General features: G+C 43.3%; 1 protein-coding gene across 1 annotated transcript; it reads right to left on the bottom strand.

The window, feature by feature from the left end:
* Window positions 1–292: 292 nt before the first annotated feature.
* Window positions 293–22113, bottom strand: LOC125304033 (cyclin-dependent kinase 17-like). The gene is made up of 17 exons (XM_048258091.1): window positions 21807–22113; window positions 13753–13901; window positions 11474–11638; window positions 11135–11268; window positions 8670–8795; window positions 7899–7955; window positions 7568–7682; window positions 6138–6232; window positions 5828–5890; window positions 5485–5608; window positions 4914–5034; window positions 3016–3113; window positions 2756–2861; window positions 2232–2274; window positions 1923–2013; window positions 1536–1613; window positions 293–1396 (listed from the first exon to the last, which is right to left on the bottom strand). Exons 2-17 carry the CDS (start codon window positions 13877–13879, stop codon window positions 1359–1361), a joined length of 1581 nt encoding a protein of 526 aa, XP_048114048.1. The 5' UTR covers window positions 13880–13901; window positions 21807–22113; the 3' UTR covers window positions 293–1358.
* Between the last annotated feature and the right edge of the window lie 686 nt (window positions 22114–22799).

The raw sequence follows: 22799 nt of genomic DNA, 5'->3' as shown, positions 1-22799 counted from the left end.
TGGCCATTTTGGGATATTTTGATGACCTCATGTACTCTGTGTGTGTGTGTACTTTATATATATATATATATATATATATATACTCTGTTCTTACCTTGAACTGGATTGTATGTCCTTTACATTGCCAACTTGCTGTTCCATCTCTATTTGGTACTTGTACTTGTTTCTTTAAGATGACTATAGAGACCCATGTAAACCAGATCGCTATGGAGACCCATGTAAACCAGTGATTTAACATTCCTCTTTTTGGACAGCAGACACACCAGACAACAAAAACAAAGCACACACAGGGTCCACTTAAATCAGGTGACTTTTTTCTGAAAAAGATCAAGCTCAAATGGGGAGGGAGGTCAAACTCCTCCAACATACCACCACAATAAGACAAATATTCATAAATAAAGCTATTATACAAAATATATTTCTTAACACTATGATGTCAGTATTAGTTAGAACGTCGGCAGAATGGACACATCCTCAATGTGAAGACAGTGACTGTGCTTTTTCCTATGACTGGCATGCAAAACAAAAACTCAGTCAAATTCACATTGAACCATCACATGGAGTACAGTAATGCAGCTGGCAAATTCTGCAAGTCTGGGCAGTCTGCTCCAAACTGCAGCCCTGCCTCACAGTTGCATTGGGGAGAACCTGGCAATGAAGGTTTTTTTTTTTTTTAACAAAAGTAAGGGACCCAGAGGAGCCGTGATGCATGAGGAGGTGAACACTAATGGTGGCACTTAAACAAGGAGCTCTTGCCAAACCCGGTTTTTATACAACTTGAGATGACACGCCCGCCACTCGAGGCCAAACAGTAACCGTTGATGGAAGAGAAATCAAATGTACACCAATGTGTTGAGGGCTTTAGAGTTAATAACTATAATAACAAAGTCACAAATACAGGTTCAGTCTCAGCATAGCAGACAGGCATTTCATAACTAAGGGTCTGTACACACTGTGTCTTGTCTACACAATGAGAAAAATACACAGGAGAAACAAAAATAACCAAATCAAACCAAAATGATATAAAAAGGGATAAACGGTGGTTTGAGGGTTAAAAGACAGTAGTTGGTTTAGCAGCATTGTTCTTTTTTCACATAAATAAAAGCCCAACACATCTCTTTTGTACATGCTCTTCTCCCGACCACCTGTGCGGCCAATGCAGCTGCCCTGGGTCTTGGACACGGGGGCCATTTTGAATGTGGTTGGTTGGTTTGGTGAAAGGGAGGGGAAGGGCGGGGTCTCTCTCTCTCATCATCCACACGTCATGTCATGCAATGGGGCTCACACAACTCAGGGTGCGGTTAGTCCACAACACTGGGCAGGCTATCCTCCATTTGACAATGGTGAAGAGCAGGACTTCAGAACAGCATACTCTGTCTTCTGTTCTTGCCGTTTCCTGAAGGAAGGAAGGAAGGAAGGAAGGAAGGAGAGAGAGAGAGAGAGAGAGAGAGAGAGAGATTTAATATTGTAGCATGTCGTAAAGTAGGACATTATCTGTTACTAAAGATGTAAACAGCCACTAAAGTGATCTGCACCTGTCTCTGGGAAGGCAGAATTCCGGTAGCCTGGATCCTTTTGCAGTTGGATTTCCTTTAGTGTAAATAGAGATAAACCTGTACAGAAAAGGTGGCTCTGTTAAATAAGCAGTACTCATAAACATTATGATGGCAGATCCATCACTTTTACAGAGTCTGGCATCACCAGTGCTGACTTTCTGTGCTGTTGATGTCAAGTGTAATGATGTACACTCATTCACATATACCTCATAAATATAACTGCACTATAGCAGAATTTGTATGTATTTTGGGAATGTTTTTTCAAGATACATGCAAGAGGAAGCCCTGACTATTGACAGGAAAAGTAGGAAGAAGAGCACAAGTTTGCTGAATGGCGAGAGAGAGAGAGAGAGAGGCTGAACTCACTCTCTGGTAGTGTGTGTGCGCGGCCCCCTAAACTCCTGAAGTATGGCTGTTTCATGGCCTCCTCAGCGGAGATCCTCTTCTTGGATTCATACTTTTTAAGAAGGAAGAACACACAATGATTGAGATTCGGTCTCATGTGAATGAGTGGCATTGCTAGAGGACAAAATCATATCCATGCATATACAAGAAAGGTAGAGTTTTGTTTAATCCTGTGGGAATGTTTTGGGAATGTTTTGAGAACATAAGTAACTAAATAAGTAACTAGCCCATCCTCCTTCAAAATCGTAACATAACTGAAAGAAAACTCACTCGTAAGAATGACAACAGCAGGTCAATCCCATCTATGTCCAATCTGGAAAACAAACATGAGCACAACTCATAGAGAAGTATTTCACAGCACTTAGCCTCATGTTGTGTTCATATGTTATCATTATGACTCATTTGTTGCTTTTCTGTTAGCATAGTTACTACTATGCCTTTAACCCTGTAAACAGGCTTGGATAAAGACAGGAAACAAATTCAGGAATCCAACAGGATATCCTGGTAGGATGCGAGACACATATGTGCTCTCTACCTCACACCACACACACACGCGCACGCGCACGCGCACACGCATGCGCACACACAGTGACAGTGTTGCCGTCAGAAAAGCACTGGCAGGGCTTTGCTCTTTCTCGGGCTATTCAGCCGTCTCATGGCCCTACTAAGGGCTACTCAGCCGTCTCAAGGCCCTACTGTGCTGAAGCATGAACGTGATTTAATAACTCAATACCACTGTAATGATTCACTTAATACAATCTCAATGAGCCCATCAGACTGGCCCTGGTGCCTACCTGGGAGCGTGGTTGATGAAAGGCTGGGGCCTGTATTTGGGGAAACTGTGGGACTTGAATTCATCGATGGAGGAAATACCAGGCCATGTGACCTCGGTGGGAGTGCCTGTAGGGGAGGGATCGTTCTGCTTTAATGTTTACAAGCAATTACAGAGAACAGGGGCAGCGTGCGCACTAATCAGCATGACAGTGCTGCTGGAACATTAGATTAGGAAAATGTCTTGCAATACCTAGTGCAACCTGCAGAGGTCTCTACTCACCCAACAGCCGAAAGATGAGGTGCAGCTCATCCTCCACAGTGGACCCTGGGAACAAGGGCCTACCAGCAGCCATCTCATAGAATATACAACCGACTCCCCTGAGGAGAGATAAGGGATGATTAGGGCATTCAGTCACACACATCAACCCAAAGGCGATTAAAATTGCCCATCTTTAGTGTCACTAGATTTCCCATCAGAGAACCTCAACAGCCCTTATCAATAAACAGGCTTAGTATTGAGGATGTTAGTGCGCACGTTCAACTGCACTGAGATTCTGAGACTGAACTGCAATATGAGACTGAATGCTTCCTAGGGTAAAAATGATTAACTCTGAAATGCCAAACTGAATCTTATCTTATTTTGATTTGGAATATTATTTTGGATGTGACCACAATGTACTGTAGGCATTATTAACGGGTTCATACATGTATTGCATTCACGACTTGCACTATGTGTTCAGTACATGTTGACAAGACAAATAAGATTTATTATTCCTTATTGCCATTTTCACATGGACACACTCCAAAATTGGTGTAGGTAGTGTAGTTGTGTAGGAGAATGCTTGAGAAAACATTCTCCAATCCTATTACAGCAAGACTATATTCACTCATTCTGTTTCACCATCACTGGGCAAAACTGATTCCCAAGCAGCATGATTTTGCTACAGACCTAAAGAGCCCATTTGGCAAACCTGTGGCCAAATTATCCTGACAGCAGCCGAAAATAGCCTTATGGTTTCTTATTATGGAACAGATGATTCAGTAAAAAACAAAACAGTCTCCAAGGATAGGAAAGAATGCTCATTTTTGCCTGTGTACATGTGACTGCATTCAGGAGGCTGCACAGAGTGATGCCGCTCATCCTTTAGAGCTACTCTGCACATTTTTGTTACTAAATCTAGGGCGCTAACAAACTAACGTCGTCAGACTTGGCTTGCAAAAAAAACAAAAATAGCACAGTTGGCATGGACTAAAGTTAGACTATTTGTGGCTTTAATCTTGCACTTTCATCTCTGTACTTTCACTTCAAAGAGATTTTCTCACATCAGTGACAATGAGAAAATACATTTTTGAGATACTGGAGAAATGTTTTGAGGGGAAATGTTTTATATACTGTATATATATATATGAATATGAGAGAGAGAGAGAGAGAAAAAAAGAGAGAAATAAAAAATAAGATAAATTAAAGTTGGAGTCTGTAGTGATTTATATTCCTCTTTGTCCAGCATTATATATTCAGCACAACACAGTACAATGGAACTTAACAGTAACTATAAAATGTATAATATATTTAGTAAATATATTTACGTTGTCTGTTTACCTGTCTTATGCTGATGTTAAACCCACCATTCTCTATTGTGGTCCCAAATGTATAGATGACAAAGGCAAAATTAAGCAATAAGGCCATAGGTTCCAGTAATTTTAGAACAGCTACGGACTCGAGTGCTGGGTGTTACAATGCCATTGAACGCAATTCAGCAAATCATAATTAAGGACCGTTTTAGAAATGTAAGCGTTCAATAGCGAGCTACTGTAGATGATAAGCAAGATGACTGACATAGCAGTTCATAATAATTTCTCATCATTTTACATTACATTACATTTAGCAGACACTTCTTGACCAAAGTGACTTACATATGTCAGCTATATTACAAGGGATCACATTGTCCCCGGAGCAACTTGGGGTTAAGTGCCTTGCTCAAGGGCACAACGGTGGAAGCTGGGAATTGAACCGACAACTTTCAGGCTACTGCACGCTAGCCCAGCTCCTTAACCACTACACTACCACGCCCCATTTGCTGCATAGACTATGAATATTAACTCCTTATATATCCTGATCATGAATGTTTGTGGCATGGGCAGGATCACTACAGTCTAGAGCCCATGTGACGCTCTTACCACATGTCAATCTGTGTGGAATACTCGGAGGAGCCCAGGAGCACGTCTGGAGGCCGATACCATAGAGTCACCACCTCATTTGAGTAGGTCTTTGTAGGGACTGATTTAGCTCGGGCCAAACCTGGAGTTAAAAGAAGAAGAGAATAAATCATTTGAAATACATGACATAACAACAACCGTTCTCTTAGCCAGGCGAACAACAACCGAACTGAATGTGTCCATTGTATCTACATATGGAATCAACAGCTAAGAGTGACTCATTTTCTTTGGTTTGTCACAACCCTTATAGTCTGAGTTGAGGTGTTAAGGAATTACTGTTAGTCACTAGGCTCACTAAAGTACTGCTATTGTTTGGCAGGTGGAAAAAAAGCCATCCATGTGCTTCAGCTAAATGGAACAGCAGAAATGTCTTTCTGGTTGGAAAATGTTAAGTGCATGATACCAACAAAATACTCTAATTTCTTGGGTCCTACTTAAAATATATTTGCTTGTGTTCAGAAGCCGTTTTGCTTGAAAAAAGATGACATAAAAGCATAACGTGGAAACAATAGCAGCTTGTTGGCACCCTCACCAAAGTCAGCCAGCTTGAGCTCCCCTCGGTCGTTGATGAGCAGGTTCTGAGGCTTAAGGTCTCTGTGGAGAACTTTCCGATGATGGCAGTAAGCCAGACCACGGAGGATCTGAAACAGGAAGATCTAGAACAAGAGAGAAACACAAGCCATTAGAACACAGTACATGATGAACGAACACACACACACACACACACACTTTGGAGCATTACATGCGTTTTGCTATTGCTGTTTCACCTTGATAAGATATGCTTTGTTAAAATTCTAACACATCCAGTCTGTCATATAAGCATGTACACATGGAGCATCATGTAACACTTGGAGCATCATGTAACAGATCATCACCTTCACATTCTGCATACTCATGATGTTCCCACAGTCGTCCATGTACTGCTTCAGGTCCTTATCCTGTAGAGGGTGTTAAGTGTCAAGGTGAAACTACAGCACAGTTAGACGGCAAACACGGCCATTATGACTTGTCCATATTTGACTCAGTATTTATCACAAGTCACAAACAATGACACTCTGAGTAATCTCCAATATGTGTAACAACGAAAGTAGACATGGAGTCCCATATATATGGTCCATTGAGACAGCACATTGGTAGGTGCGTAGTGATGTGGCTGTGGTGTAAACAAAAAAACATGTGTCTTACCAGATACTCAAACACTAAGGTGAGGGACTTCTCTGTGTGGATGATGTCATGAAGTGTCACTATGTTTGCATGCTTCAGATCCTTCAGTAAGGACACTGTCAGGGATGAGAGAGAGAAGAGAGAAATAACTGAGCATGAGAGAGAGATGAGAGAGAGAAGAGAGAAAACACTGAGCATGAGAGAGGGATGAGAGAGAGAAGAGAGAAAACACTGAGCATGAGAGAGGGATGAGAGAGAAGAGAAAACACTGAGCATGAGAGAGGGATGAGAGAGAGAAGAGAGAAAACACTGAGCATGAGAGAGGGATGAGAGAGAGAAGAGAGAAAACACTGAGCATGAGAGAGAGGGATGAGAGAGAAGAGAAAACACTGAGCATGAGAGAGAGAGGGATGAGAGAGAAGAGAAAACACTGAGCATGAGAGAGGGATGAGAGAGAGAAGAGAGAAAACACTGAGCATGAGAGAGAGGGATGAGAGAGAAGAGAAAACACTGAGCATGAGAGAGAGAGAGAGATGAGAGAGAAGAGAGAAAAACACTGAGCTGAGAGAGAAGAGAGAAACACTGAGCATGAGAGAAGAGAGAAACACTGAGAGAGGGAGAGGAGAGAGAAGAGAGAAAACACTGAGCATGAGAGAGAGAGAGATGAGAGAGAAGAGAGAAAACACTGAGCGTGAGAGAGAAGAGAGAAAACACTGAGCATGAGAGAGAAGAGAGAAAACACTGAGCGTGAGGGAGAGAGAAGAGAGAAGAGAGAAAACACTGAGCGTGAGGGAGAAGAGAGAGAGAGGAGAGAAAACACTGCGTATGAGAGAGATAAGAGAGAAGAAAGAAAACACTGAGCGTGAGAGAGAAGAGAGAAAACACTGGGCGTGAGAGAGAGATGAGAAAAGAGAAAACACTGAGCATGAGAGAGTTTATGAGAGAGGAAAAACACTGAGCGTGAGAGAGAGAGAGAGAGAGAGAGAGAGAGATGAGAAAACACTGAGCGTGAGAGAGAGGGATAGAAGGAGGGAGAGGGACATTAGGAGGGATGAAAATGTGGGGGTTTTTTCCAGACAGGATGAAGGATGACAAGCAAAGGCACAAGTGACATTTGAATAATCTCTCAGGAAAGCACAAACAAAGATGCCCCACTTACACTTCTCTAGTTCTAGACCTTAAATGCCAGCGAATGACCCCATCCACAACTCAACCCCTTTCTTATTCCCCGTTTTAGCTAATGCACTGTGACAACCAGTGCGTACTTCTTTTAAAAAAAAAAAAAAAAAAAAAAAAAAAAAAAAACTTTAATTTAACCCAAACCATTAAAATGTCACATCCTAACTAACGTGTATCATCAGGAGCTCCTCATTAAAGAGAGATTGGTTTATGAGTCTGTGGTATTTAGGAACTGTTTTCACTGGCACGGATCGTGCCCGTAGTTGGCACACCTTCTCGAATAGCGGTGCATGGAGCTCCCTCCTCGTGCTCCAGACGGATCTCCTTCAGGGCCACAAGGTTGTCTGTCAGCTTGCTGCGGCCCTTGAAAACGGTAGCGTATGTCCCCTGGGCCGACACAAGCAACAGCTCATTAGAATTAAGAACCCCAGCAAACCCAACTGAAGGGATATGTGGTGAAACAAAGAGGGATTCCAGTAACACTTTTAAGGTGTAACTTACGGTTAAGTACATTTACCCCTCTTTCAATTTTACATATTTAAAAATCCATAAAGTGATAATGTATAAAAGGTGCAGATCTGAACAGTAGTAAGAGTTGCACACCTCCCCAAGTTTGTCCAGTTTTATGTAGGTCTCCAGTTTTCCAAATCCTATTTCAGACTAAAACACAGAGAGGGACTGACATTAGTACTGCCAAAAATGGAACAAATACAAACAACAGGCAAACAAACTCCTTTAAATTGATCAGTATCACATTGAAATGGTAGGCATATTTTCAACAGCCCTGTCAAGCCTGCAAATCATCCCCTGAACAGCAGGGGGCACACAATATTAGGTGACATGGGGTCAGATATGTATACATCCCATCCTAATACCAGTCATTCTCACTCTATACACTTACAAGAAAATGCAAACATATCATGTAGCCCATCTCTTGCTGTTGCAACTCAGACACAAAGGCGAGCCCGTGTGGTGAAGGAGAGCAGGCCAGAGATTCATGGCAGCACAGAACAATAGACACAATAGAAAAGTGTAGCACTAGCACATGACCTTCAAAGGGCAACTTCATCCATTAATCTCTGAGTCTTAAAGACTCAGACAGTTTGTAAGAAAAGATGGGTGAGAGGGATGGGGTTGAGAGAGAGACAGACAGAGAGAGAGAGATGGAGAAAAAGAAAGGGAGAGAGAGGGAGAGAGAAAGAGAGAGAGGGAGAGAGAGAGAGGTGAGAACAGCAGGGACACACATGGGTGAGTGGGCAGGGGTGGTCAAGCACATAGAAAAACAAGGAAGGGCCACAAGAGCTACTGCATTCAAAGCGACACCTGCAACATGAGGCTGTACAAGCAGGGTGAGAGAGAGAGAGAGAGCCTCACCAGAGAGGCCCTGCGAGAGCGACGACTCAGAGGCTGGTCAAACTGATGACTGATCATCTGCAGCTTCTCCAGGTAGCCGTCTGGCAGCCGGATGTCAGCCGGGAGAGACAAGCGCTTATTTAGGTCCTAGAAAGCAAACAACAGACACATTATGGACCACCAGCTGCTAGCACATGCTCTTTCCAGACCCCTCTTCTCCATCCTAGCATGACTAAGAATGGGCCTGATGGACGCTAAGCATTTAGTTACAAATTGAGCCTCAAACAAACAAAATCAAAAATAGAATGACACCACATCACCACAATGATAAATGGCTAAATAAGCCTCATCTGATAAAAATTAAAGATATCACTGAGCACAATCTGTAAAAGCAGCTGAAAACCTGTGTTTCTGATGCTTAAGGCTTATGTTGTGATTGTGACAACATGACTATTCCTACTTCGACAGGACTGTATGCCTGCAACACATCCAGTTAACTTTACCGTTAAGCAGTTTTAACGGTGTACATACATCTTACATAAATGTTCTCTTGTATGCTGGTCAGTGTTTTTGAGTGACTCAAGCCCTGCAGTGCCCCATCCCACTGCCTCCGCTGCCACAGGACAGGGACAACCACATGTGCACATGAGAGTAGCCAGAGAATCACTGTTTACAGCGCAAACCCAGAGAGGGATCAGTCATAAACCCTGGACATAATGACATGTTATGTAACCCACACAGACACACACACACAGACACACACAGAGACACAGAGACACACACACACACACACACACACACACTCACACTCAGGCACAGACACAGGCATACACACTCACATAAACACAACCAAACACACTCAGCATGCTTCCCCCTCATACCATTCCACTATTTGACAGATTACCGTTAATCCCACTCCCTCACCGGCTTAGGTCCAGCGCAGTGCCCCACGCTGAAGTAACCATGCTGCAGACGTGTGGGCAACAGTCACGCATTTACGCAACAGCGCATTCATGACATTTCAATAGTTACCAGGACTGACCACTGTGTCCGCCACCACCGGCCCACTAAACCCACTGGACCTCGCATTTTTAAGAGGTGCTTTCAAATCAAATTCTTCTCTGATTTCTTTATAGTTTTACATTTGCTTTGTGTAGACAATAAGGCAAAAAATAAAAAATAAAAAAATAAAAATCCATAAACGGCAATATTCCCAAATAGATTAATACATCCATCAAAAATCAACAGTCACATTCAGTTCAGGCAGGCGCACATGCCAACTACTGACCACTAATGCTTTGGCGCACTCACTGGGTTCCGCTAGCGCTCTTTAGCTCGGCCTTTTAATTAGGGCATTCCGTGTCCTGGGTGACAAAGTCCCGTCCTGACATGAGACCTGGCCGGTGCCCCCCAGTGAGGCCTCCCAGCCATCAGCCGACCTTTGAAACCCCCCAATCAGCTTCTCTTAATCGCTCACACCACAACCCATCTGGACTGTGTTACAATAATCTTGGTGATGTAATCCCTCCCAAATAAATAAATACATGGATCTGCCTGGTTTTCCCTGGCACAGTTTGGAAAGGATGCCTCATTGAGTCATGAAAAAGCACTGGTAGTGGTTTCTACGAAGGCTCTGTTAAATAACATTACTTACTGCCTTGCTTAACAGGAAAAAACAGATCCAATGCTAAACTTATGATTTGCTTAACTAATGGATTACACTTCCAAATCCAAACCAACATCATTTAATGTATTAGTTTACCTTAAGCATTACCACACGTAACACAGTTCATGCAGTACTGATATGATGAGCACATAAAGAGCTCTGATGTGGTTTTGATAGAGAACGACTTGAAAGTGTCCCATCAAACGGTCATGTGTTTGATACAAGATGGAGACAAAGTGGATCTTCAAGAGGGTCTGTACACTGGACAAAACTGGTTTTAGAGGGGTATGTGGACGTCTGAACATTTAACATTTTTAAAGGGATAGACACACACAAACGCACATGCACACACACGCACACATACATACACACACAGAACCAAACACACCCAGTGTGCTCTTTAATGTACTCCTGTTTCACTAGCAGTGTGAGCTAAGTTTGGACATCCGTGATCCGTGAGCTCGGGGACAAAGCATGTAGGCAGCGTTCTTCGTCACTGATGTTGATTTCCCCCAGTCATGTATGGTCATGTGGCCTGCGTGGAGCCCACGAGGGGATTATGTGGTCTTATAGGAACATGTGAACAATGTGCTCTGTGGGCAAACATCCTGGAGAGTGGCGGATTCAAAGAGAGAATCCATCTCTATTTCCTGCTGCCGGCCAGCGGGAAATGAGCAGAGGTGGGCTGGGAGGCGGAGGTCAGTGCAGGACAGGGCAGGGCCGGGCCAACTGGGCATGCCATGGAACTGACTGTGGGGGGGGAGGGGGTGTTATGTTACTGAGCTGGACATGTGACGAGTGATCTCTAGGGTGGACTCACCGCAGCAGAGATCCGCCGACCGCCCCTGTTCCGCAGGCACACGCCCGTCGGGGATTGCACCTCGTCGGAGGATGTCCCGGAGGTCTGGTCACTCTCCCCGTCCGAGCCCATCTTCTGGTTCTCGTGGACTATGCCTAGAGAACAGCAGTTGGCAGTAAAAAAAAATGGTCCCACAAAACAAGTCAACCCTCAAATGTGATTTTGGGATTTAATATTTCATATTGTGGGTACCTATTTGGAGAGGTCCTTGACATTATTACAAATTGTGAGGGGGACATCTGTGTACAACTATACTCATGTTAAGGTGTGGTCCCTGAGAGATTGAGAAAGATGGATCACCTAAATGGCCACCATTGCGGGTGGCAGCCACAGGAATACCCAAGCCATCCCCTATGACGCTGTGAGGCCGGCGGAGGGGCGGCTTCTTGAAGGAGCCTGTGTACTGGTTCAGGAACGAGTGGACGCTGTGGGAGGAGTGCGGTCGTCCATTCCTCACTGCAGGGTCTGCAAAGGAGACACCAACCTGTATCAGTCAACCTGCTACACCTTTAGGCAAACTCTCATAGTGCTGATAGTCTGTCTGCTGACTATGAACTCTACTTCACTTATACAACATATACACAAGGGATGACAACATGAGCTAAACCAGCAGCAAGGAGTTCTGGTCCAATGTAACTATTGAAAAGACATGCAAAAGAAACACAATTAAAAACACCAAATACATAATAACAACAACAATACACCTGTCAGTATTAATAAAAAAAACTTGCTAGCATTGCAATGTCTGGTGGCAATATCATTGGTGACTACATGCTGTGAATGCTTTTTTTTTTTTTTTACATTTTAGCAGGGTGGTCCAACCCTGACCACAGATCTCCTCCTCCTCCTCCTCCTCCCTGGTGGCTAGTTGTAATGACAGGAGTGGTTGTCTGCCCTTCACATGGTTATCCTATGCCAACACTAGCTTCTAAAACATGCTTGAAATAGTGCCAAATTGCAGCATAGTGTCTCTTTAATATACCGGTACTTATCACGAGATGTGTGCTCTCCCAATATATATTATAATAGTATTTTGTCATTACTAATCATTACTGTAGACCAGTAATAAGTGACTGGGAACACCCCCGACTCTCAACACAAACGCTGCAGTGAATCGTAGTCTATCCCTTACTGTATGTTGAACATTTTGCTGAGGACCTCATTATTTACTGCAATGGCAAGCAATACTGAGGCTGAGTATGTAACTAGTCATTTTACACTTCACTGTGTGAAGGGTTCAATAGCACAGCGAAGTCATCTGGATGACAATATCCTCTTACTTACTACTGAGAAATACTTCCTGCCCAAACAAACCGAGGGGGCGGAAGTGATCATTCTTCTGATCACAAGCCCACTTGAGTTGGGTTTTACTAAATGTATTTTCACTGCTTATCCAGCAGATGGCTGAATTGGATTTAAGGGACTTTAAGGGAAAATATACCCCATCACGGACCTCTACATTGACACAAGTCAAGCTGTCCCATTTCCGCTCAAAGCACAGCTGCAGCGATACACAGCATTGCATAATAAGATATTGGGTCCTAGGCTTTCTAATACATCTTAACGTACTGAGCACAGATTGGACGGATTGTATTCTCCAAATGTAGTGTTGGGCTCTGGGTCTCTCACTCAGAGTGATAAAGTTATGAGAACCTCTAAAGGCAATCTGTGAAACCTGCTGCATGCCTCCTGTATAGTCCAGGTCTGAATGATGTCGTACAAAGTCATATGAGGATTACAAGTAGACTTTTGTTTTTTGTACCCATTAATATATTGCCATAAAAATGTCAGTTAAGTCAGTCTAAATAGGCCAGGTAAAATTGGGCCTACAGAGATATATCACAAGCTCAGCGAGAGGAAGAGAAGAGTCCGATGAGGCTGGGAAAAGATTCCCATCAGGCTCAGCAACCAGAGCGACGGAGGCGATGTCATGGAAAGTCTGGAATGTTCAAGAGACCCCACTGCCAAGGCAACGCCATGGTAACATTTGATAGAAGACTTTGTCAGCTGTTCCAACAAATGACCTCAGAGACATACTTGTGTGCAAAAAACAAAAGGTGCTGGAAACTATTTTTCCCCCCTTGACTCTCTCCTTCCAATTTCATTTAATGCATTGAACTCACTCAAACTATACCCACGGGTTTCCCTCCTCTGTTTGAACATTCCTCCACTGCAAAAGTAACAGCACAAAATGTTGCCAGTTACACTGAATGTTAATGGTGCAGTCAGATAGCCACACTCATGTTGTGGCAATGGGCCAGTGGGTAGCACTCAATGGGCCAGTGGGCAGCACTCAATGGGCCAGTGGGCAGCACTCAATGGGCAGCACTCAATGGGCAGCACTCAATGGGCCAGTGGGCAGCACTCTTCTCCAACCCCAGAGGTGGGGACTCCCACAGGCCCAGTAGATTAGCATGGGACCCCAGGCAGAATCCGGTCCTATCTTGAACTGGAATCAGATAGCATTGGAAGTTCAAATTTCATTAAGTTCACAGTATGTGTGTGTGTGTGTGTGTGTGTGTGTGGAGGGACGAGGGACAGCGGAAAGGTCATGGACCATGGACCACCAGGGCACTCACCGCCGTCCTTCAGGGCACTCTCCTCAATGGTCATGTGTTCGGCCAGCTCGGACAGCGACTCCTCCACCGTGTGGCTGCCACGCAGCGTCAGCGCCAGACGCCGCTTGAACTTCTTCATCCTCTCCATGGAGCTCAGGGGCAGGGGGGGCCTGTGGGACGGACGGACAGACACAGACACACACACACACACACACACACACACACACGGGGGGGGGGGGGTGGGGTTAGGTGTCGTTTCAAATCCATATACACATTAAGCTGCTGCGGGGAGTGACACAAATGTCACCCATTGTCATGAGGGCTTCCTGTCCTGCATGTGATTCATGGAGAGCGGTGAGACTGGTAGGACTAGTCCAGTGGGTTGCTAATGAGGTGAAGTTGAATGACAGAGCAAAACGTACCGTTGCTTAGCCAACCGAAGTCGAGTTCATGTTTTTGCAAGCAGGGCCGTGCCCGTGACACTGAAAAAGTAACCCGCATTTTACCAAATACGAAGGTACGTGACCATGGATGGATCTCAAAAAGTAATACTTGAAATTCATAGCCTCTCTGTAAAAGAAAATATTTTCACAACACTGCCTAATTTGTAATAGTGAAAAAAGAGCTTTTGGCTAATATCACCACACATACAGACACAAAAGAGACATGAAAATACTGTGGCACCAATAAGGTGGAACTGTAACAAAATAAGCTTGTATCTAAGATTTATTTCCTTATTTGTGTTAGCAGGAGAGCTCGTACTGACACAGCACCCATTAAAGTGCAAAGAGAGGGTGCAAGGCTTTATGGCTTAATTATAGGGGCGCCTGGGCCCTGCTCTGTGGCCTTGCCTGCTACACAACAAACTCCCAGGGAGACTCAGGCCTACTTGTCACTTAGCCAGTGACATTAGTGGGAAAAAGGATTGATGCGTCACACGTGTGCCATTTGTGAAACACAGCGGCACATGAACAAATTAGCTGCAGATATCCTAGCTGAACCTCTGACACATCTTTTTAATCTTTCACTGGTCACAAACAAAATCCCCAAGGTATGGAAGTCTGCTTATGTTTTACCACTTTTAAAAGGAGGTGACCCAACCTTGCCTAATAATTACAGACCCATTTCAAAACTTTCAGCATTGGCCAAAGTGTTGGAATCCTTGGTTAGTGAACAAGTGAAAGAGTACTTAAACGCTCAGTCAATTTTATCTAAGCATCAATCTGGTTACAAAAGTAATTAATGACATAGTCAAAGCGCTTGATGATAAGAAACACTGTGTGTCTCTATTCATTGATCTGTCCAAAGCGTTTGACACTGTTGACCATAACATACTAGTTAATAGACTGATCAGTATAGGTATGTCTCAGCACTCTGTGGGCTGGTTTGTCAACTACCTCACTGATAGGACTCAAGCTACGCAAGTTGCTGGCCTGACATCAAAATATGCACCAATCTGTAAAGGGGTCCCCCAGGGCTCCGTTCTGGGCCCACTTTTATTCACTATTTATATAAACTGTCTGGGGGAAAATGTACAAAATGCATTTTTCCATTTTTATGCAGACGACACTGTTATTTATTGTTGTGCTGCTACCATAAGGAAGGCATTTGAGCAAACTGCTTTTCACAGAGTGCAAGCACAGCTTTATCAATTAAAGCTTGTGTTTAATGCTGAGAAGACCAAAGTATTGGTCTTTTCAAACTCAAGTAAGAATGAGTTAGACCTGAATATTGTTACCAATCAGGGTAAAACAATTGAGATAGTTTCATCTTATAAATACTTAGGATTTTTAATTGATGACCACCTTTCTTTTAAGTTTCATATACAGAACTTAGTGAAAAAGTTGAAATTGAAGCTAGGTTTTTTCTTTAGGAACAAATCTTGTTTTACTTTTTCTGCCAGAAAAAAGGCTAGTCGATGCCACATTTCTTCCTATTATTGACTATGGTGATCTGTTGTACATGAATGCCCCATCAAAGTGTCTTCAGATGTTGGATGCTGTGTATCATGGAGCTTTAAGGTTCATTTCAAATTTCAGACCCCTCACTCATCACTGTAAACTTTACTCCACAGTGAATTTGCCCTCTCTGTCAAATCGCCGACTTACTCACCTCTACTGTATATCTTCATATATAAGGGCATTATAGGCAGGCTTCCATGTTACATATCTGAATGTCTTTCTTTTACACAGAGTACTTATGCCTTAAGGTCTCAGAACACTATTTTATTGAATGTACCTCAAGCCCGGACAGAGTTGTTCAAGAAGGCTTTCATGTTTGCTGCACCTTCTGCTTGGAATGAACTACAGAAAACACTCAAACTACAGTGTTTAATTTCCTTAAATGATTTTGAAGGCGTTGTTAAAGCCATAGAACATGAGTCCATCCAGTGCAAATGTTTTAATTAATGGCACTTTTATTTAATCTGGAATGCACTTGAGTTGTCTTTGCCTCTTTTGTGTTTGTTTTGTGATTGTGATGTGTAACTATTTGTTCTGCTATCTTGGCCAGGTCTCTCTTGAAAAAAGAGATTTTATATCTCAATGAGACTAACCTGGTTAAATAAAGGTTATAATAATAATAATAATAATAATAATAATAATAATAATAAAATAAAAGCAGATGGCTAACTAGATGACTTCAGGGCGGCTCTCCCGTGAAATCCCGTTTCATCTTGCTTCATATGTGTGCTACTGCAGTGAACGTGACTGAACGTGTGGCTGATATCCCAGAGGCAGCGAGAGAAAGAGGAAGTGCAGGAAAGGTTAAGAGCGGCTGACTCCAGATCAGGGATGGATCTATTCCAGAAGTTGGTTACACTTAAATGCCCTAAACTGCCTTCGGCATCACTGACACGGAAAAGGGAGAATTGACATGACAGGAATACATGTCATGTAATGTAAAAACAAAAAACACAATGTGGATTGCACAGTTGCGCAGCTGCTAAGAATACGAAAATAGTTCCATTATGAGGTGTATAGAGAAACATTGGACATAAAAAGAGATGCTTGATTGTGAAGATACCTGCAAACTGAGATTGAATGAGTCAAATCAGTGTTAACTTTGACCAAACATGACAAACAATGTTGTTTGCAAGGTGAAACAAGCCGAGAATAGGCTCCTGCGATTGCACTGGAGCATTCTGGGTGATGTAGCATTCCCTGAAGAATGACAAAATACCTCTGAAAGGCCTTTCTTTCAATGACATTGGCACTGTTGTTATGGCAACCCTCACTTGGCAGAGCTGCGATGCACAGCTCATCAGAGACTTTAAAGATCTCCCCACTCCTGCAAACCTCCACCACTCTCCACTCACACCACTGCAAGTCTGTGGAGAGGGTGCAAAGATGGAGAAGAACGATATCAAGATAAAAAGAAAAGAAACAAGGAACGAGCGAAAGGAGGCTAATGAAAAAGAGAGAATAAATACGATGAGACTTGCGATTACTGTCAAGACAAGAGGGGAGAGGAGGTTGTTATGGTGAGTGGAAAGGTGGGGGAGAAGGAGTGAGGAGAGGAGAGGAGAGGTGAGGAGACAAGAAGAGAGGTGAGGAGAGGAGAGGAGAGAGATGCTGGGCCACAGCTCAGTGCCTTCTCTCCTTAATGCTGCTAGACAGGAGTCGTACGCTTGGATGAGGCTATGTTCCCTGACTGCTCTAGTTAGCACCGCGGTGGGATGCAGAACAGGCTGGGAGCGTTCAGGGGCTCTTCCGCGCCCAGCCAAATGGAAGCCACTCACTGCCCTGGAGGGGAGACAGAGACACAGAGAGAGAGAGAGAGAGAGAGAGAGAGAGAGAGAGAGAAGAGAGAGGAGAGAGGAGCGAGTGGAGAGAAGAGAGAGGGCTGGAGGATGCTGGGATTGGAGCGGAGGTGACCCAGCGGAGGCAGTCAGCGCCGCGGCCCGTGGTGCTGTCCCACTTACGCTGGGGAAGAGTCACACGGGCCAGGGCCAGGGCTGCAGGGCAACACACACACACACACACAGGAAGTGGAGCACAAGCAGGCAGGGGAGCTGACCTCCTGCTGACCCTTCCAGAAGTCCCTGTCACTAGAACAGTGTCAAAGTAGTGGGCGAAGCATAATGTTAGACGTGAAATAGTTGTGATCGTGAAAGGTAGGTTACATCTTAAAGGCAAATACTCACACAAACACATGCAATATAGGCAAGAAATTACAAGATATTTAGCAAGTGTCTGGGTTTTACAAATTGCTGTTACCTAATATCAGCACAGTGCTTGAGTGATGCTTTTTTAAACTCGAGTGTAAATAGCGTCTGCCTTGCTCTATTTAACAGGCCAGGGAGATGCAACCAGCCTGGCACATACCACCTCACCCAGTGGAGAAATCTACAAAAATAACCTAAATATTCACTACTAGGGTTTTCTTAAAATCAGTAATAAATACAGAGAATGATAAATCACAATATATGAAATGTCAATCCAAGTATTTTTAAGAGATTAAAACATTTACAATAATTTAGAAAATTTACAACGCTTTTACAATTGAGAAAAAATTTGAAATTCTTGGATAAACAGAAACAAATCAGTCTAGTATAAAAACAAACTAAGAGCTAAATCCAGGGGATATCTTTCTTGATTCTGGCCCATCACCAACAGGGGCCACGCAGTGACCAAGATAATTCCTTCTGACAAATGTGATGAGAGTGGGCATGGGTAGGCGCAGATGGATTAGCCGCTGAGGACGGAGAGGGTGGCAACAGGGTCGTCCCCCATCTCCAACATTATGCCATTCAGCATCTCTGACAGGGATGCCATGGTAATGGGCTGTCATAGCCTATGGCCAAACAGTTACAGTGTGTTACAATGGGTCAACCCTGTGACTGATTACACATAGCAGAAGCTTAAGCAATAGTAAAAACGGGCCAGCAGCTGATGGTGACAGGTGTAAAATGCCTAAAGGTATTAACGTCCAAATACCAGTCTACTTGACACGCTTGCTCCAAACAAAACTGAATAGCATTGCACACTGTCTACATTCCAAAAAGTGGTTTGAAACGTGAAACGTTCACCTGGTATCGAGTAAACATGCTAAAAAACAAACATTTTCTAATCCTTCTAAAGTCAGAGCAGATCAAACGATAACAAGCGATGGATGAGGGCCCAAAGTAGCATGACTTCCCCACAATCTGCACAACAAGAGTCCTTGTCAATGTCTTTGATGAGCACATGCTCAACAACAATCCCTAGCCTTACAGAGCCCAGTCATTAACTGGGTTTCCATCCAACTCATTTGCATGAAAAAGGAAAAGCGTCTCCATCCACTATGTTGTGTGAATTAATTCCCTTAATCAAGGGAAGAGTTGTAAACATCTATAGGATAAAAAAAGGCAGCCAGGGCAAATGTAAAGGAAACACATAGTGTAAGTTTAACAAATGTGATTTGATTACGAATTAACTACCAAGAAATTTCCAGGAAGCCTTAGACGCAGTACTATGTGAATCTGGAGTCAACCCACCCTCTTTGAAGACTATGAATTTAAAGACTCTCCTATTCGATTAGACAAAATTTGAATTAAAACTTTGGATGGAAACCCAGCAACAAATGTACCTTCAACCTGATAAAGTTCCAAAAGAGTAGGATAAGTTGAATCCATTCAGGATTCTGTATGAGAGATATTCCTTGCTGCTCATTATTGAAATAAGGACACATATAATTCATGTCTTCATCTAAAAAAATGTAAAGCATTCTTGTTCTTGAGTTTCAACTTGGCCTCAGCCTAAGTAAAATGTTAAATGCCAAACACAAGCACACACAAGACGTCCTAATGCTCATGTTATGATTTTGAGATATGGTTATGTGCTAGAACTGATTACAGGTACGTATATCTAAAGCCTTAAAACAGTACAAATCCTTTACAAAGTTTCAAAGTATCAGTCAAAACAATTTCCAGAGACAGCTTAGGAATTGATTAAACTCTAAGCCTCTTTATTGGGCTTTAATGGGCTTTGGGTGCTAAAACTAAACTTTAAAAGAGTTTGATATTGGAAAATAGCCTTACACTTTCAGAGAAAACAAAATCAAAGAAATGACATGAGCACAGGAACTCTGAGGTACAAGACCCGTACACAGGACAGAAAAATGGGGCTGGACATTTCATCCTAATTTGATTTGGGCTGGACTTCCATGTCATTACAAAAAAAAACAGACACAGCTTTATGACTGTTGAAGAGAACAGAGACCACTGAATAACACTGGTGATACTCATTACAAAGGACTGCACTGCGGAACAGTAATAGGCTCTGTAACGCTTTCAGCCCTAATGCTTTTCATAAGCACAGAACACACACACACACCAACATATGACAGGTCAGTATGGTTCCAAAGTCTCTGAAAAGCCAAATAAGTGTGACCTGTCCATCTGTGTGTATCCCCAAATATTTACAAAAGCACACACAAGTGATATCCTTGACAGTAGATTAAAAGATGCAAAAAGAACATTTGTTCTATTTTTAAGTTCATTGTCAGTGCTCAAGCTACTCCAATTATTTTGTACATACAACCAATATAGAAACAGGAAGAGTTCATGTTCGTTGCTATGTATAGATAGGAGAGCGGTAAGTGGCAGGACAGCTGTTCCTCAGGGAGTACAGTAGTGACATATTAACCTTCAAACAGATGTCCTTGGTCCGTCCATTTAACATGAGCTCTCTCATGCTTGTGTAAACGCACACACACACACACACACGACTCGACCCCACCACAGAATGTACCCTCTGTGCTTTAGGCAGCAGAAATAACCATGCACATATTTGCATGCGCACACCCACACACAGAAAACCCATCACTCCTCATGCAGCACTGGCATACCCGACACATATAGGACGACAGAAAGCACACATAAGCTCACAGGCATGCACGCTTTGAGTCCACACACACACACACACACACACACACACACACACTGTTTGCACAGAGTTGGCAAAACCCCATCTGATACAGTATGTGGAGCCTTGGCCCTCCACAGATCAGACAGACATGACCACAGCTGCTGTCACCCGCGCCACACAGGTCAGGTTACCCGGCCAACCTAAACCCCAAGGCCCTCACCATAGAAACACACGGATGTGTGGAGTCAAAACAAAGTGTGCCACCTGGCTGCCCTGCGGCTGGAATCTGCTGACCCTCTGCATTGCCCGACCAATGTCCCTAGTGGCCCCACAGACAGACAACAAGACAGCACACAGGCCCATACAATTCATTGCTACAGAGAGGACTTTTGCTACTGGCTTTGTTGTGGGAAATAAAAACACAACAACTTTCAACTCATGGTTTCATGTCATGTAAAGAGGCTTTCAGGATCAGTTAATGTTTATGTAGGCCTAGCCTAGTCTCAATATAGCATGGACACCGTCCTTATTTATAACAAATTCCATCAATTACACTGAGGGCTGGTATGCAGAAAATCTGTAACACTAGACTATTGTCAATTTAACAGAATTGGATTTTTTTTTTTTTTTTTTTTTAAGGGACATCAGCTAGCTTAACCAACTTAAGTTTGCAGCCTCACACACCAACACAATGAGTCGGCTGAATGGATTTACTGAGCAAACAACGAAGCCTACACGTCGAAAGGAAGGAAGCGACCAAAATACAAATCACTAGTTGAAAACACAGCATGGACTCCGCCTGTTAAGTTACCTCAGCTGCTAGACCCAGAACAAAGCTGGACAATAATGGGCACGCTACTGGAATTAGAGACGGTATGCAGCGCTGAAGGGATATTTAACAGACGTATCTAACTAAGTTCACGATTCAATTATATAACATACTGGCTTGTCTCGGAGACGGAGATGTTTACCATCAAACAATTATAGCAGCAGATAGCAACAGCATTTAGCCTCGCTGCCCCCAAGTCTAAGCCACGTAAATTTAAATGTAGGTTATGAATTTTCGAAATGGAACAGGACAGAACCCGAACAGAACGATCAATGCATGAAAGATATAAAACCCAGTTTTAAGCAATCTGGTAAATAAGTATATTATTTTTCCCAGTTCGCCAACTTGTGGCCATCAGCAACTGGAATGCCAATAGCAGAACTGCGAAGAGCGCTCACCAGAAACGATATGCGCTGTTCCGACCACTATCCCCCACCTCGGAGCTTCTTCTGAGGCCGGATGCCGTCTTTCCAGCCAGTCACCTCAAAAACAATGTGTTTTTTGTCTTCGTGTTGCCTATGCTGGCAGTAAAATCCCCCCGAGCGTGTCACGCCAATGTCCGCAGACTCAGCGTCGTTGAAAACAACTAAATGAAACTATGTTACTCTGCTGTTGGTGCTCTGGACGACTTGAGGTTGATAACGAGGGAGAGTCCGCAGGCTTGGTGGTGACGCCTTCACCCTGACGTGACATCAACAGTATTGTAGCATAGCCTACGACTGAACATATCCAAGTTGAATGGGCGAACAGCGCCCCCATTAGTAACCACGGTTAAATGTGCTTTAAAAAGCTGTAGTTCAGGCTGCTGCTGCTGTCAACGGTTAGATTTTCTGTTGCGTAAAATGCGTATCAGTTCTACAGCATCGTAGTGAAGAGATGTGTTATGTCACGTCTTAATTGACTGTAGCTTGGCTTAGCCTATTTTATGATCTCACTACCTCATACAGTAATATACGAACAATTCAGATATGACTGGAGGGGAAAAGGTTGGCCATAACAAATCTCTGTAACTGCACAAGCTCATACATGTCTCATCACTAATACCGCAACAAAATGGAAAATAATAGCCCCTCCCTAACAAACCCTTGAGTCCATGGAGACAACATGAAATGCAGCTGTCAAGACCATGGACATGAAGTTGAATCAGACAGATACCACATTTGTGTGTGACATTTTCTTTCTTTTTTGTTCTTTTTTCTTTCTTTTTGCAAAGTAAGACCTCTCCAGAATCCATCATAACCATCAGGTGGACATATACACAAAGATTTAGGCATACAATGTCACAGATAAACATACAGGCCCCACACTGATCCCAATCCTTCTGTGGTGGATACCTGTTTCAACAACTCACACATTCACTCATATGTGGTTCTCAGAAAAAAATACTTAGG

Source organism: Alosa alosa, chromosome 11, assembly GCF_017589495.1.
Source record: "Alosa alosa isolate M-15738 ecotype Scorff River chromosome 11, AALO_Geno_1.1, whole genome shotgun sequence".
NCBI classification, from domain to species: domain Eukaryota; kingdom Metazoa; phylum Chordata; class Actinopteri; order Clupeiformes; family Clupeidae; genus Alosa; species Alosa alosa.
This window is presented reverse-complemented; position numbering and strand designations above follow the sequence as displayed.